This window comes from Saccopteryx bilineata, chromosome 6 (assembly GCF_036850765.1).
Source record: "Saccopteryx bilineata isolate mSacBil1 chromosome 6, mSacBil1_pri_phased_curated, whole genome shotgun sequence".
NCBI classification, from domain to species: Eukaryota; Metazoa; Chordata; class Mammalia; order Chiroptera; family Emballonuridae; genus Saccopteryx; species Saccopteryx bilineata.
The window spans coordinates 194,113,496-194,127,972 of NC_089495.1; the positions used below are offsets into that span (position 1 = coordinate 194,113,496).

The 14,477-nt window shown below is 46.6% G+C and overlaps 1 protein-coding gene across 2 annotated transcripts in view; it reads left to right on the top strand.

The window, feature by feature from the left end:
* Nucleotides 1-14,477, top strand: part of SLC13A3 (solute carrier family 13 member 3) — a 58,803-nt gene that overhangs the window by 26,613 nt on the left and 17,713 nt on the right. The window contains exons 4-9 of one of the 2 annotated variants that reach the window (XM_066235922.1): nucleotides 885-932; nucleotides 5,437-5,503; nucleotides 7,572-7,637; nucleotides 8,629-8,814; nucleotides 10,965-11,090; nucleotides 13,749-13,847. In XM_066235922.1, coding sequence (XP_066092019.1) covers nucleotides 885-932; nucleotides 5,437-5,503; nucleotides 7,572-7,637; nucleotides 8,629-8,814; nucleotides 10,965-11,090; nucleotides 13,749-13,847 — 592 coding nt within the window. The remainder of the gene's footprint in view (nucleotides 1-884; nucleotides 933-5,436; nucleotides 5,504-7,571; nucleotides 7,638-8,628; nucleotides 8,815-10,964; nucleotides 11,091-13,748; nucleotides 13,848-14,477) is intronic. The other variant, XM_066235923.1, reaches the window with a different exon arrangement.

Sequence of the window (14,477 nt, forward strand, 5' to 3'; positions counted from 1 at the left end):
GAGAGAGAGAGAGGAGAGACAGATAGAGAGAAGGGGGGAGGAGCTGGAAGCATCAACTCCCATATGTGCCTTGACCAGGCAAGCCCAGGGTTTCGAACCGGCAACCTCAGCATTTCCAGGTCGACGCTTTATCTCCACCTGGCTTTTGAATCTAAACGCAATTGTTCTTCCCCCTGCATTTCTGAGCCCGTTGAAAGCTAGCTTGCCTCCCCTGTCTTTCCTTTAGGAATATGGCCCAGAGGCCATCATTCAGAAAACTGATTCTTTTTTTCAGTCTGGGTTAAGCCTCAACCTGTTTCTTTGCTCTTCATTCATGAGGTCAGGAGCCGGGCTCTTTTCTTATCTGTAAAACGAGGACAGGACCTCCCATGTCATATATATTGTTGTGAGGCTCACATGAGAAATGAGAATCGGGCACATAGGTTAGTTACTGTGGGGCAGTTGTATAAAAACCATGATAAGATTTCCAGGAATTGGGAGGAACCAGTAATAAACCCCACACTGTGACTCACATTTGAAGTTCCCTGTGCCTCCTGGTTGAGAGGGATTTGTTTATTATCTGTCTCCTTATAGACTCCAAGCTGCGTGGGGGTTTGTGTCAATCTCTTTCATTGCGGTGGCCTTGTTCCCCTAGAACACTGTTTGGCATATAGTAAGTGTTCAATAAAAAATGTATGGAATTAAGGGATGAATAGACCAGTTACTTAACTGTTCCAAGCCTCACTTTCCTCACACCTAAAATGGGGACATTTACACGTGGCATCTAGGTTGTTGTGAGTGTGGAATGAATGGATGGATGGATGTACACCTGCCTAACCTGGGCCCCTTTAGCTTTCGCTGTGGCTCTCTTTATCTAATTTGATGTAAGAACTCTTTTCCTGCAGGGTTGAGACTCGAGTCAACTGCTCAAGGTCAGATCTACCAAGGGCCAGGTGGGTACCTTTGGAGGTGGTATGAGATTCAGGCGGGTGGAGGTGAGGGCTGGATCAATAGTCCTAGAACAAGCCTGATTCTGTCACTGATCCTTTTGGGTTACCTTGATCCCCATCTTAATCCACTTCTCTGGGCCATGGTTCCCCCAGGGGTAAAGAGGATGGTAACCCGCTGCCTAGCTCTCCCAGGCTGTTCCGAGGTTGCTGTAAGACTACAGACAGGAAAGCTCTCATCCTCGCACCCCCCTCCCAAACAAACTCGGGTATTGGTATTATTTGAATAAGACCTTACACAAGCCCAAACCTTCTCGCACACCTAGTCTTAGGTTGGGCCCCCCAGCTCAAGATGCCGGCAGCAGCCAGGGTCTGTGGATGAATGATGGGGGCCAGGGGCGACTGAGGTCACTGGTGACCACGTGCTCCCTCTGAGGACGTGGGCAGCCTCGGGAGGCTTCTGTCTCCCCATCTGTAACTTCAGGGGAGTCGTTCTCAACCCTGGCTGCCCAGGAGAATTACCTGCAGAGCTTGTGAAAATTGCTGAGGCCCCAGAACCACTAACTACACCAGAGGCTCCTGGGCGGGACCTGGCCGTTGGCGGAAATGCTACCGTTTCCCCAGGGCTGTGGAGAGAAGAGTGAGCTAGAGATGGGTGAGGCCTGGGGGTGGGGGGTCACCAGGTCAGAGTTCTTCCTGTCCAGCCACCTGCTGGGGAGGACTTTGCCTGCTAGCATCAGTGTCCTATTAACAACGCTATTGGTACTTCTTGCTTCAGTGCCCTGGCCTCTGGTCCTGCGCATTGCATGTGGACATGTATTCTCATCACTGGAATGCCGAGGCCCCCGTCCCTTGGCCCCAGGTGAACTGGTCTACATTTGGCCTTCAGACTTTGGCTGGTGGTCCATGGGGCCAACCTCAGAAACGGTGAAAATAACATGGTCAGCTAGCAAATAATCCTGCTCCCTCGTGGTACAAACAGGAAGGGAGCAGCCCAGACTGGAGAGAGGAAGGGACTTACTTCCCTACGTCCCTGGGTGAGACAGGGAAAGAGCAGAGGCTGGAGTCTAGACCCTCCTTCCCACTCCACACGGCCGATGATCCCAGAAACACATCTGTAGTTGAACAGGTCGGGTTTATTTCCGCAGCTGCAAGCGAGGAGGGAGAGCACATCCCGGGGCAAGCTTGATTAGCTCCTGGGCCAGGTGGAGGGGATCTAAGGAGGCAGGTTTGCTCCAGATTGGGTGCTGTCAGAAATCAGGGAGAACTCAATGACTGGGTAAGGACGGAGCAGCCATTCCTTCAGCAGGAGCGGGGATGCTTCATGTTCTGTGGGTGGCAAGTGGCGTGGTGCTGAGACAACTTCAGCATCCCTGCTTTGACTCGTTTTATCAGTCTCAGAGTGACTTGGTCTCAGGTCACTGATGTGTAAAGGTTTTTTTAGGACCAACAAGAGAACAGCCTAGTGTATCCTGGTCAGACCACTTCTAGACATCAGGGGCCACTTTGGTATTCTTTCTCAGGAGTAACCCACATTAACTAAAACCTTGCCAGTGTTCAGGTTCCTGCAAAATTCTTTAAATCACAGTTTGGCAAACTGGGACCCACCATCTATTTTGTGTGTGTGTGTGTGTGTGTGTGAGTTAAGGAGGGTTTACATATTTTTTTAAAGCTGTTTGAAAGAAAGCCAAATAAGAAAGCTCTTTGGTGATATGTGAAAATGATATGAAATTCCAATTTCAGTGCCCCCAAAACAAAGGTTGAGCCACCCTTATTCATGTATGTATATGTCTTTGGCTGCTTGCATGGTATTGAGGCAGAGCTGAGTCGTTAACAACAGGAGCCATGTGGCCTCCAAAACCTAAAATAGTTACTATCTGGCCTTTACAGAAGAAGTTTGTCGGTCTGTTTTAAATAATACCTTCGTCCATTTAGGTTGCTATAACAAAAATATCATAGGTTAGTTGTTTATTTCTCACAGTTATAGAGGTTGGAAGTCCAAGATCAAAGAGCCAGCAGATTAGGTGTCTAGTGAGACCCCACCTCCTGGTTCATAGACGGCTGTCTTCATTCTGTGACCTCCCATGGTTGAAGGGGCCAGAGGGCTCTGTGGCGTCTTTTTTTTTTTTATATAAGAACACTAAACCCATTTCTGAGGGTTTCACCCTTGTGACCTAACCACCTTCCAAAGCCCCACCTCCTAATACCATCACGTTGGGGATTAGGTTTCAACGCATGCGTTTTGGGGAGGATACAAACATTTAATTGATAGCAAATGGGTCAACTCCTTGATCTTCTTGACAACCCTAGGAGAACTATAACTTCCATTTTATGAATTAAAAAATTGAGGTTACAGAGAGATTAAGTGATTTATCTAAACCAGTGTTTCTCAATCTCAGTACTATTGACATTCTGGGTGGGATAATTTTTTTTTTTGTATGGGGTGCTGACTTGTGCATCATAGGACATTTAGGAACACCCCTGGCCTCTACCCACTAGATGCCAGTAGCATATCCCACATTCCAGTTGTGACAACCAAAGTTTGTCTAAGTTTGTGGGTGGGAGAATTGGGCCCTGTCAGGAACCACTGATCTAAGTAAGGTCACTTAGTAAATGATGGAGCTATGGCTTGAACCCAGAACCCGTGTGTTCAGCTACCAGTCGCTGTCCAATACCCAGGGATGGAGGGTTCTGTTGCCCTTGGTGATGCTTGCATCTCCAGGATCTTTTAATCCCTTCAATTTTTCTTGTCTTCAAAACACTATCAAAGGCTGATAGGAAGACTGACCTATCAAGCAAGGGATACTTTGAAAAATAGATCCTGTCCTGACTTCTCTACTCAAACACGCTTCTGCTTTTGCTCCCATCTGACTCAGAAGAGAAGCCAAAGTTTTTACTGTGATTCCCAAGACCCCTGTATGATCCAGATTACTTCCTGCCACCCCCACCCCTTGCTGCTTCTCTCAACTCACCTCCTGCTCCTCTCCCACTCCCTCAGGTCCCTCTGGCCCAACTGGTCTCCTTTCTGCTTCTGGATACACCATCACCCTATCACCTCAGGGCCTTTGCACCTGCTCTTCATTTCTCCAGAAGTTTGCATGGCTCACTCCCTCATCTTCTTCAGGTCTCCATTTCATGTTACCTTGTCAGTCGGACTTTCCTTGACCATCCTTTAAAAAAATGCATCTCATCTCAGAATAGCATGCTTTATTTTGCTCCATTGACATATACTTCCATCTCACATACTGTATATTATACTTATTTGTTTATGGTCTGTCTCCCTAAACAGAAGATAAATCCTACAAGGATATGGGTTTTCATATCTTGTCACTCAGTGACATTATTGATGAAGTGACTGGCTAGGGTTCACATGACTGAGTTCTGGTTCTGGGCTCCAAGTTTTACCAAGCTCTTGTCTAAGAACTGAAACGCATTTGCAACTTATTCACTCTCAGCATCTCCGTGGCCACTAGCTTAGTGCAGTCTGCATCATCTTATCCGGAAAATGCAATAGATTCTGAGCTGGTTTCCCAACTTCCATTTTGCCCCTCTACAGTCCATTCTCCCCTATCAGGCTCAGAGATGTTTGCAAAATGTCAATCACATGATATCCATCTTGGACTCTAAATCCTTGCATTGATTTCTGACTTTTATTGACCTCTGCCTACTCCACTCCAACTCCCTGTCGTCTCCCATTGGCCTTCCCTACTCACTACTTACTCAGTACACTGGCTTTCTCATGGTTCCTAAATTCTGCTAAGCTTCTTACCCCAGGGCCTTTGCACTTGCTGTTCTTGTTGCCCAGAACTCTCTTCTCCAGGCTCTTTGTGTGACTGACTCATTTTTATCATTGAAGTCTCAAATCAAAAGCCATCAGCTCATTGTGCCCCTCTGCTGCCCTGATTCCAGTAGACCACCTGCTCCCCCTCCCCACCCTGCAATTATTTTTCCATTACCTGGCCCAGTTTCATGTCCTCCATCACATTCATTACTATTAAAAACCTTCTCTATATGTTTATTGTCTGGATCCCTTTCTAAAACATAGACTTCATGGGAACAGGGACCTTGTTGTATAATGTTCTCTCTGTACCCCAAGCTCATAGTCAATAGCACATAGTAGGTGCTCAGTAAATTCTTTTTAAATAGATGAATGAGACATTTGGGTCACCCATCTCATTGCTGAGCCATTACCACTCAGAACTAGTCTTTCCCACACAGCTGCTTGGCAACGGCTCCTCAGGGAAGCTTAGGCTTGAGTTCCGGGCTGTCGAGCAGTCTTACAACTAACTCCGTGCTTGCAGGTCTGGGGTCATCTCCAAAGAGAGATGGGCAGGGCAGGAAGGTGGAATGTTGAGTGACTTATTTAATTTATTTATTTGGTTGAATGAATAGTATGGGATCCTCGGCAAAGGGTGGAGCCTGAAGAAGCACTCTTGGCTGCCTATAGAAGAATGGGTGCCCTCCTGTCCCATTCACACGACACTAAAGACACCCTGCTTTCCTCTCCTAGCTGCTGTGCGGACGAAAGGCCTGTACACTACGCCCACGGAGGTGCTATTTCTTGCCGGCATAGAAGAGTGAGTTCCTGGTGGAAATCATAGCACAGCCACTGCTTGGTCCCAGGAGCTCATGGACGACAACTCAGTGCTGCAAGCAACCTCCCTCCTGTCTCTGAAACTGTCTCCAGTGACCTAAACGCCCAACTTTCCTTCCTTTGGCTTAGGCATAGACCTCCAGGGACTCCTCAGAAATGCAAAGTGGGCAGGGCAGGGGCGCACATGACACCCCGAGAGTTCTGGTAAGGGGAGGGTCTCCAGGGCAGGCCCAGAAGAGGAGAGCACAAACCACATGATAGTCAAGGAGGAGGGCAGACCAAGCCAAGAGGCTCTAAGGACAAAAACACCCTCCGAGACAATGGTAATCCTTCACACTTACGTGAGTCAGGAAGCACCTTCCCATCAATGGCGTGTTTGGTCTTTGGTGACCTTTGTGACAATGTGGCTAAGATTTTGGGGTTTGGAGCCACACAGACCTGACTTTGAACCCTGGCTCTACTGCTTACCTGCTGTGTCATTTAAACAGGTCACTTAACCTTTCTGAGCCTTGATTAGGTTCACCTACCAACTGGACGTGATATTGGAACCCACCCTACAGGGCTGTTTTGAGATTAAATGGAATAAGGTTGTCAAAGCAGGTTGCTAGGCCCTACACGCACGATGGTAGCGCTTGTTATTCATGACATCGTGCTCCTGATTTAATAATGGTGATGAAACAGTGGGGAGTAAAGTGACTTGCTCTCAGCATTGCTGGGTCTCCATCAGGCCTGTTTCATTCATTCTATAAATATTCACAGAGAGCTTAGGATGAGCCTGGCACTACCAGGGGTGCTGTGAACAGACAAAATATCTCAGACCATCTTATTTATGCCTCGGCGACAAAGAACAAACACACACGTGAAAGCCATAGTATATCAGATAGTTGTGAATGTTGTGCAGGAGAACAAAGCAGGAAAGAGGGCTAGGGAGGGGGCCTGGCAGTGGCAAAGGGAAGCTTTAAAATGGGTGGTCAGGAAATGGCTCTCCAAGAAGGTCGTGCATGAGCAGACACCTGCAGGAAGTGAGGGGTCACAGGGGATCTGTAGAGTGTTCTCAGCTGAGGGGTCAGCAGGTACAAAGTTTCTTAGAGTCCAAGACAGACAGGAAGCCTGTGTGCGTCCTGTGTGGTTGGAGTTGGGTGAGTGGGTGGCAGGAGGTAGCGTCAGAGAGACCGCCTGTGTGGCAAGAGGGAGGTGGTGGAGGGTCAGAGCACGTAGGACCTCGTAGGCCATTGATGTAACCTTTGAATGAGATGGGAGCCAAGGGAGGGACAGAGAGAAGGAACCTGATCTTGCACCTGACTGTCTTATCCCATGGCCTGTGTTCCCTCCCAGCACCATTTGGGAGCTTTGAGTCCAGCTCGAAGGTGTGGGTTCTGCGATGGCCCTGCCCCTCACTACCATGCAACCTGGGAATCAGTTTTCACCATCTGCCTGTGCAGAGCTTGTGCTGAGTTTATTGGAAAAGACACTCCACGTCCGTTAAATGCAAACCCCAAACCTTCTCTGGGCCTCAGTCTCCCTATCCGAACAAAGAAGGGGTTGTAGGAGATGAGCCATAGGGCCCTTCCTGCTCTCTCATTCTCACTGTGAGGCTCAGTCCGGTTGGGTGCCCCGATCCGAGGGAGGCTACACTTCCTGACCAGGCCGCTCACCCTAAGAGGTTAGGACAGGGGTCGGGAACCTTTTTGGCTGAGAGAGCCATGAACGCCACATATTTTAAAATGTAATTCCCATGAGAGCCATGCAACGACTCGTGTACTTACGCATTATCCAATAAAAATTTGGTGTTGTCCCGGAGGACAGCTGTGATTGGCTCCAGCCACCCGCAACCATGAACATGAGCGGTAGGAAATGAATAGATTGTAATACATGAGAATGTTTTATATTTTTTAACGTTATTATTATTTTTTATTAAAGATTTGTCTGCAAGCCAGATGCAGCCATCATCTTAAAGAGCCACATCTGGCTCGCGAACCATAGGTTCCCGACCCCTTGAGTTAGGATATGCATGACATGAGTCTCCAGCTACTTTCTCGTGTTTCTTTCAGGCCCCAGGTCGTGTCCTCACTAGTCACTGGAGAAGGGGCCGCACATGCAGCCATCAAGGCCAAAAGGTATTCGAGGATCTTTTATTCTTTAAAAATGGGTGATTTGTTGCACAGGGGCACGTCTTAATTTTGTTCACTTATAAACATTTTATCATTGCACAAGCCAAAAAAAAAATAATACTCTTAAACAACAACAACAAAAATATGTTCAACATCTCACTCCCAAAGACAGATTAAAATAGTTAAGTGAATACCATTGCAGATCATTTCTGATATTTCTCTGTATACATAAATATGTTTTCTTAAATAAAAATATTGATAATTCTATATATGCAATTTCGGAAGCTGTTACCTCAGTTAATGGAGTGCGGTGAACATCTTTCCACCTCAGTAAATTTGTGTCAACATCCTTATCTTTCAACTAAATAATTAGCAATTTAGAATTTTATTCTTTCCCCAAACTCTTGAACTGTGCAAAGAAAACAACCCAAAAAATACAAATAGAAAAAAAAAATCCCTAGTTCCACCCCCAAGAAAGGCCCAAAATGACTTTGCTTATTACTAGAGTTTTTTTATCCTCAAATATTCATAAAATATGTGAATATTAAAAAAAACAAAAACAAAAAACTAGTGCTGTTACCTATCTTTTCACTTTATGTAATGGACATCTTTCATCTTAATGCGCTCACCTAAGTCATCACTGTAAACAGGTGCATTGGTGTTCCATCTGGAAAAAGGGTCGTCCTTATTTAATCAATCCCTTTTTGATGGCGATTTAGGATGTTTTCCATTTAAATTATATATTGAATACTATGGTGAGCTCTTGTACCCACACCTGAGCCATTTGCCCAATTACTTTTTTAGGATAAAATTTTAGAATAATCGAATCCCTGAGCTGAAGGGTTTCAGGTTTTTAGAGGTCTTTAATGCCTGTGCCAAATTACCTTCTCAAAAAGCCATTGAGCTCTCCGAACGCAAGCAACATGTGAGCCGTTTTCCCGTGAGACCGGGAATGCTGAGCGTGTTCTGAACAGCTTCTCTCCGGGTTTGTTTAAAGCAAAGACTTCCCTGTGGAGGCAGAGACTCCGTTGGCTCTTCCAGCCAGCTCCAAGAATGAGGAAGAATATCGCAGAAACATCTGGAAGGGCTTCCTCCTCTCCATCCCCTACTCAGCCAGCATTGGGGGCATTGCCACCCTCACGGGCACGGGTCCCAACCTCATCCTGATTGGTGGACTCAAGAGGTAAAAGCAAGTGCCCCTCACTTGGCACTGGAGTTTCCTTCTCCTTTTCCCCATCCTTCATTTAACATCCAGGGAATGTGTGTCTTGAGTGCCTTCTATTGGCCAGGCTCTGAGGATCCCGCAAATCCCAAAACCCAGCAGAGGCTCTGCTCTGGGGGACTTCTATTCTGGTGGGGAGACTAGCAATAAAGGAAAAAGCAAATGACTATGGGATACGTCAGTGTGATAAGTTGCGAAATAAAATAAAGCAGGAGAAGGGGGCGGAAGGGACAGAAGTGGGTGTTATTTTATATGGGTTGGTCAGGGATGGTCGACCTCTCTAATAAAGTGTTATTTGAGCAGAGACCTAGAAGTGGGAGGGTGAGCTACCTGGACACAGGCGGGAAGAGCCTTCCAGACAGGGCAGAGCCTGTGCAAAGGTGAACGGCATGCAGACCAGTGAGGCTGCAGTGTAGAAGGTGAAGGGGATTGTGGGAGGAGATGCGGGAAGAAGAAGTCAGACTAAGGCAACCGTCGTAAGGACCCCATGGGGAATCAGCAGAAAGCTGTGAGCAGAAGAGTGGTGTCTGCTTTAAAAACACCCCGACTGGAGACATTGGTCTGTGGCTGTCGTGTCCAGAGAGAAGCTTTGCAACCGTGCACACGGGCCAGCAGTGGAGTGGGTCCCACCGGGAGGTAAAGTCTCCCCATCGCTGAAACTGTGCAAACAGAGGCCATCATGAGACTCAGAAGGTTTCTCAGACAGCATGACTTGTCAATTCCATCATTCCAAACCTCATGGTTCAAAGATTTTTAAAATTCCTGTATCTCAAGATTCTAAGATTTTAAGATTCTAGGATTCTGGGAGGTGGGGTTTCTAAGATTCCTGGGCAGCAGAGATGCAGCATATATTTATTTAATCTATCTGAGTACAAGTAAGCATTTGGCAAACAAATAACAGTAAAAGGTCTTTGATATTCAGCATGCCCCCCCCCCATGCTGGCCGACTTCTTTACCTGCTACTCACTCAAGAAATCGAGGACTAATCAGGAGGGTGGAGGGCAAGCTCGCGCTGGTGTCCCTGAGGCTGGGTTTGGCACACCCAGATCGGTACTATACTTGTGGATTACCAAAATGATTTTCATGAGAAATTTTAAGTACATCCCTGTTTTGCCTCTCCAGCTGATTTCAAAACCTGAAACCTCTACTATGTTCTCGGGTTCTTAAATTCCTTGATATTACTATTCGTTGGTAGAAACAGGTGATTCTCAGCCAATGGGTGCTTATTAGAGAGTCACTGGGGGAGGTGGGAAAATCCACTTGGTCTCAGGTGCAGAGATTCGGAAGGTGTGGGATAGGGGTCAGGTGTCAGTGTTTTCCCAGTTGGTTTGAGCCCTCTGCAGATCTTGGGTGTCTTCTCATCTCCTTTCTTTGAGCAAGACCTGGCTATGCTTTGGGTTTTTGTGATAGCAACCGAAACCCCGGAAACCCAGATGGTCCTGTTTCAGATTGAGGACCGTCTGGACCGGCCCTGTAGTCTCCTCAATCAGAACGGGCCAGACAGGAAAGATAATGGGTTCTGGGGAGCCTCCTGGGCTGGTCCCAGAGTTGAGGGAGGGGGTAATGCGTGGCAGTTGCGGTCTGAGTTTTAAGACTGCTTGTCCGCCCTGACATGCGCAGAACTTTGTCCCAACTTAGAAGAAATGGGGTGGGGGGAATGCTAGAGCTGTAGGTAAAAATATCAAACGTGAAGGATTTGGAGTAGATAGCATGCAAATTACATGCAAATAATATGCAACATTTAATTGCACAGGCTTGGCCCTTCTGGTCTGGGAGGAGGGGATTTAGAGGGAATGCTAAGCGATTCTCCAGCCAGGATCCTGGGGAGACAGGGTCATCACTGCCCTGGGTGTTCTCCTTGGACTTTGCTCCCCAAATGCATTCTGATCATACATGTACTAGGTATATTATGGAACCTTTGGAAAATATAGAAAAAAATGAAAAATTTGAAATACTTTTCATCCTACTGTTAATATTTAGCATATTTTCATACTTTTAGTTTTTCTATGCATGCGCGCGCACACACACACACACACACACACACACACACTCACAAAACGACAAGATTGACGACCAAGTCTGGCACTCGGCTGGCTCCCTCGTTTCTCCAGTTTCTTCCCGCGGTGTGACGTGGTGAATTTCGGCTCCTGGTTCATTTTCGCCTTCCCCCTCATGCTGCTGTTCCTGCTGCTGGCCTGGCTCTGGATCTCCTTCCTGTATGGGGCAATGACCTTGAGGTACCCTTCATGTTTAACTCGAGCTTTGAGCCAGACTGAACTGTGTTTGACCCAGGTTCCTTCTCGCTGGGGAGTGGGCTTCCTAAGTCTGTCTACTGTGTAAACTGAGGCTTGTCCTTATAGCAGGGGTCCCCAAACTTTTTACACAGGGGGCCAGTTCACTGTCCCTCAGACCATTGGAGGGCCAGACTATAAAAAAAAACTATGAACAAATCTCTATCCACACTGCACATATCTTATTTTAAAGTAAAAAAATAAAACGGGAACAAATACAATATTTAAAATAAAAAACAAGTAAATTTAAATCAACAAACTGACCAGTATTTCAATGGGAACTATGGGCCTGCTTTTGGCTAATGAGATGGTCAATGTCCAGTTCCATATTTGTCACTGCTAGCCGTAACAAGTGATATGACGTGCTTCTGGAGCCATGACCGTGCATCCTGCGTCACCAGAAGTAGTACTGTACATGAGCAACGCTGCACTTTGCGGCGCCACCACATACAGTACTCCAGGATACGTCACATCCTGTGCTCCTCTCACTGACCACCAATGAAAGAGGTGCCCCTTCCGGAAGTGTGGCGGGGGCCGGATAAATGGCCTCAGGGGGCCGCATGCGGCCCGCGGGCCATAGTTTGGGGACCCCTGCCTTATAGTTTCATGTTTTCTTCATACATGGTGATTGTAGTAGATCTTACTTCCCAGGGATATGGGGATTATGAATGATAGATGACCTGCCTGCTATGCTTTAGACCACAGTTAATTCACTCATCATCATCAATACTAGTAAAAAAACACATTTTTATTTTAATTTTAATAGATGTTGTCAAGTCATTCTCCATAAGAATTGTACTAATTTGTTCTCCCATTTACCATGTATGAAAGTGTCTGTTCGCATATAGCAAAGTGGATTTTTTCCAATCTGATAAGAGAAAAATAATTTACATTTATTTTAGTGAGAGTATTTTTTTTTTTTTTTTTTTTTGCATTTTTCTGAAGCTGGAAACAGGGAGAGACAGTCAGACAGACTCCCGCATGCGCCCGACCGGGATCCACCCGGCACGCCCACCATGGGGCGACGCTCTGTCCACCAGGGGGCGATGCTCTGCCCATCCTGGGCGTCGCCATGTTGCGACCAGAGCCACTCTAGCGCCTGGGGCAGAGGCCAAGGAGCCATCCCCAGCGCCCGGGCCATCTTTGCTCCAATGGAGCCTTGGCTGCGGGAGGGGAAGAGAGAGACAGAGAGGAAGGCACGGCGGAGGGGTGGAGAAGCAAATGGGCGCTTCTCCTATGTGCCCTGGCCGGGAATCGAACCCGGGTCCTCCGCACGCTAGGCCGACGCTCTACTGCTGAGCCAACCAGCCAGGGCCAGTGAGAGTATTTTTGAGCAACTTTTACTGTTGAAGGTCAGTATGAAAAAGTTTTATATATTCATGTGGAACCATTGGTATTTCCTTTCCCGTGAATTTATACTGTGTGTTTATATCTTTTGTACATTTTTTCAAAAGGACTATTGGTGTTGGTCTTATTAACTTCTAGCATTCTTTGTATTTTGAAAGATTAGTGATTATTCTGCAATATGCGTTGCAGGTATTTTTCCTGATTTGTTTTTTATTTTGTTTATAGTGTTTTCTTCCATGTTGAATTTTTGAGAAAATTTTATATATATATGAGTTTATCAATCTTTTCACATGTGGCTTATGAATTTTCCATTATAGTTAAAAGGACCTTCCCATTAAAGGAGTTATTTTAAAAAAAGTAATCACATGTTTTCTTCTGCTATTTTAACATTCTGTATGTTAAAATTTTAATTGAGTTGTAGTTTATCCTTAGGGTGCTGTGTGCAGGGGTTTTTTGTTTTGTTTTGTTTTCTGTTCCAGATAACCACCCATTTGTCCCAACACCATTTATTGACACACAACAGTTTTTCATTTTGATGATGTCTAATTTATCTATCTTTGGTTGCTTGAGTTTTTGATGTTATATCTAAGAAACAGTGACTAGTCCAAGGCCATGAAAATTTACCCCTATGTTTTCTAAGAATTTTATAGCTTTAACTTTTATAATCAGGTCTTCAATCCATTTGGAGTGAAATTTTGTATCTGGTAGGAGGTAAGGGTTCATCCACATTCACTCTTTTGCATGTGGCTGTCCAGTTGTCCTAGCACCAATTGTTAAAAGACTGTTTTGGGCCCTTTGAGTGGTCTTGGCATCCCTGTCAAAACTCAATTGACCATCGATATATGGATTTATTTCTGCACTCTCAGTCCTGCTCCATGGAACTGTGTGTCTAACACCATTGGCTGAATAGCCCATCTTTTGCACACCCATCTGCAATTCCAACTTTATCACAAACTAAATTCCCTGTTTAGGTGTGTTTCTGGACTTTTCTATTTTATTCTCTTGATTTGTCTATTTATTCATATTTCTGTTTGAGCCCCCCCCCCCCGGGAGTCATACAATCAGGTTCACATTTTTTTAAAGCCCATCCAAGCTATAGGTACGGAGAGCTGGTTTTAGAACGGGAGCACAGAGGGAGGCCCCTCAAAAGGCCATTGCAGCCTCCAGAGCAGAGCTGATGAGACCCAGCCCGGTGGGCTGGGGAGAAATTAGCATCCCTGCGGTGGCCACTCTTAACTTCCCCACTTTCTGTTTCAGGGGCTGGAGGAAGAAGACATCTGGGGTGAAAAATGATGATGCAGAAAATAGGGCTCAAGCCGTGATTCGGGAGGAGCTAAAGAGACTGGGGCCCATGAAGTACGTGACTCTGGGGTCCTGGGGGTGGGGAGAAAGCTGGGCCTTAGACTCGGAGGAGAGCTACCTCCGGCCCTGATCTCTGGGTCCCTGGGGCTGGGTCCAAGGGGAATATCAGGACCAAGGGGCCGAAACAGGATCCTGGAGATGGAGGGTGGGGAGGCGGCTTCCATAGTCAGCCTCTTGCCCTGGTGCCGGCGTAGATATGCTGAGGACCAGAAAGCCCCCGGTGGGTTGGGACCTGCCTCCCTCCTGGTACATGGGACACTCGACATTGCCTTGGGTGGCTTCCAGGACCTTGTTTAATGTATGTGCGTCATGTGGTAAAAATAACTAGGAGTCAGCAGGCCTGCCACCCAGGGCTGATGCTGCCACTAACTTCCTGTGTGACCCGAGGCCAGGCACTAACCCTCTCTGGGCCCTGTTCCCCAATCCATGAAATGGGCACATTGGGTAGATATTTGCCCCAACATTTGAGGATTCTTTCTTTCCACCTCTTTGTATCCCTCTCTTCATGTCTGTCCTTTCTGTGTTTGTCCCCCTCTGTTTCTGTCTGTCTGTCTGCCTCTCTGTGTGTGACTGCCCTTCTCTCTTTGCTTACCTCTCTGCCTGTCTCCTTTCTCTCTGCTTTTC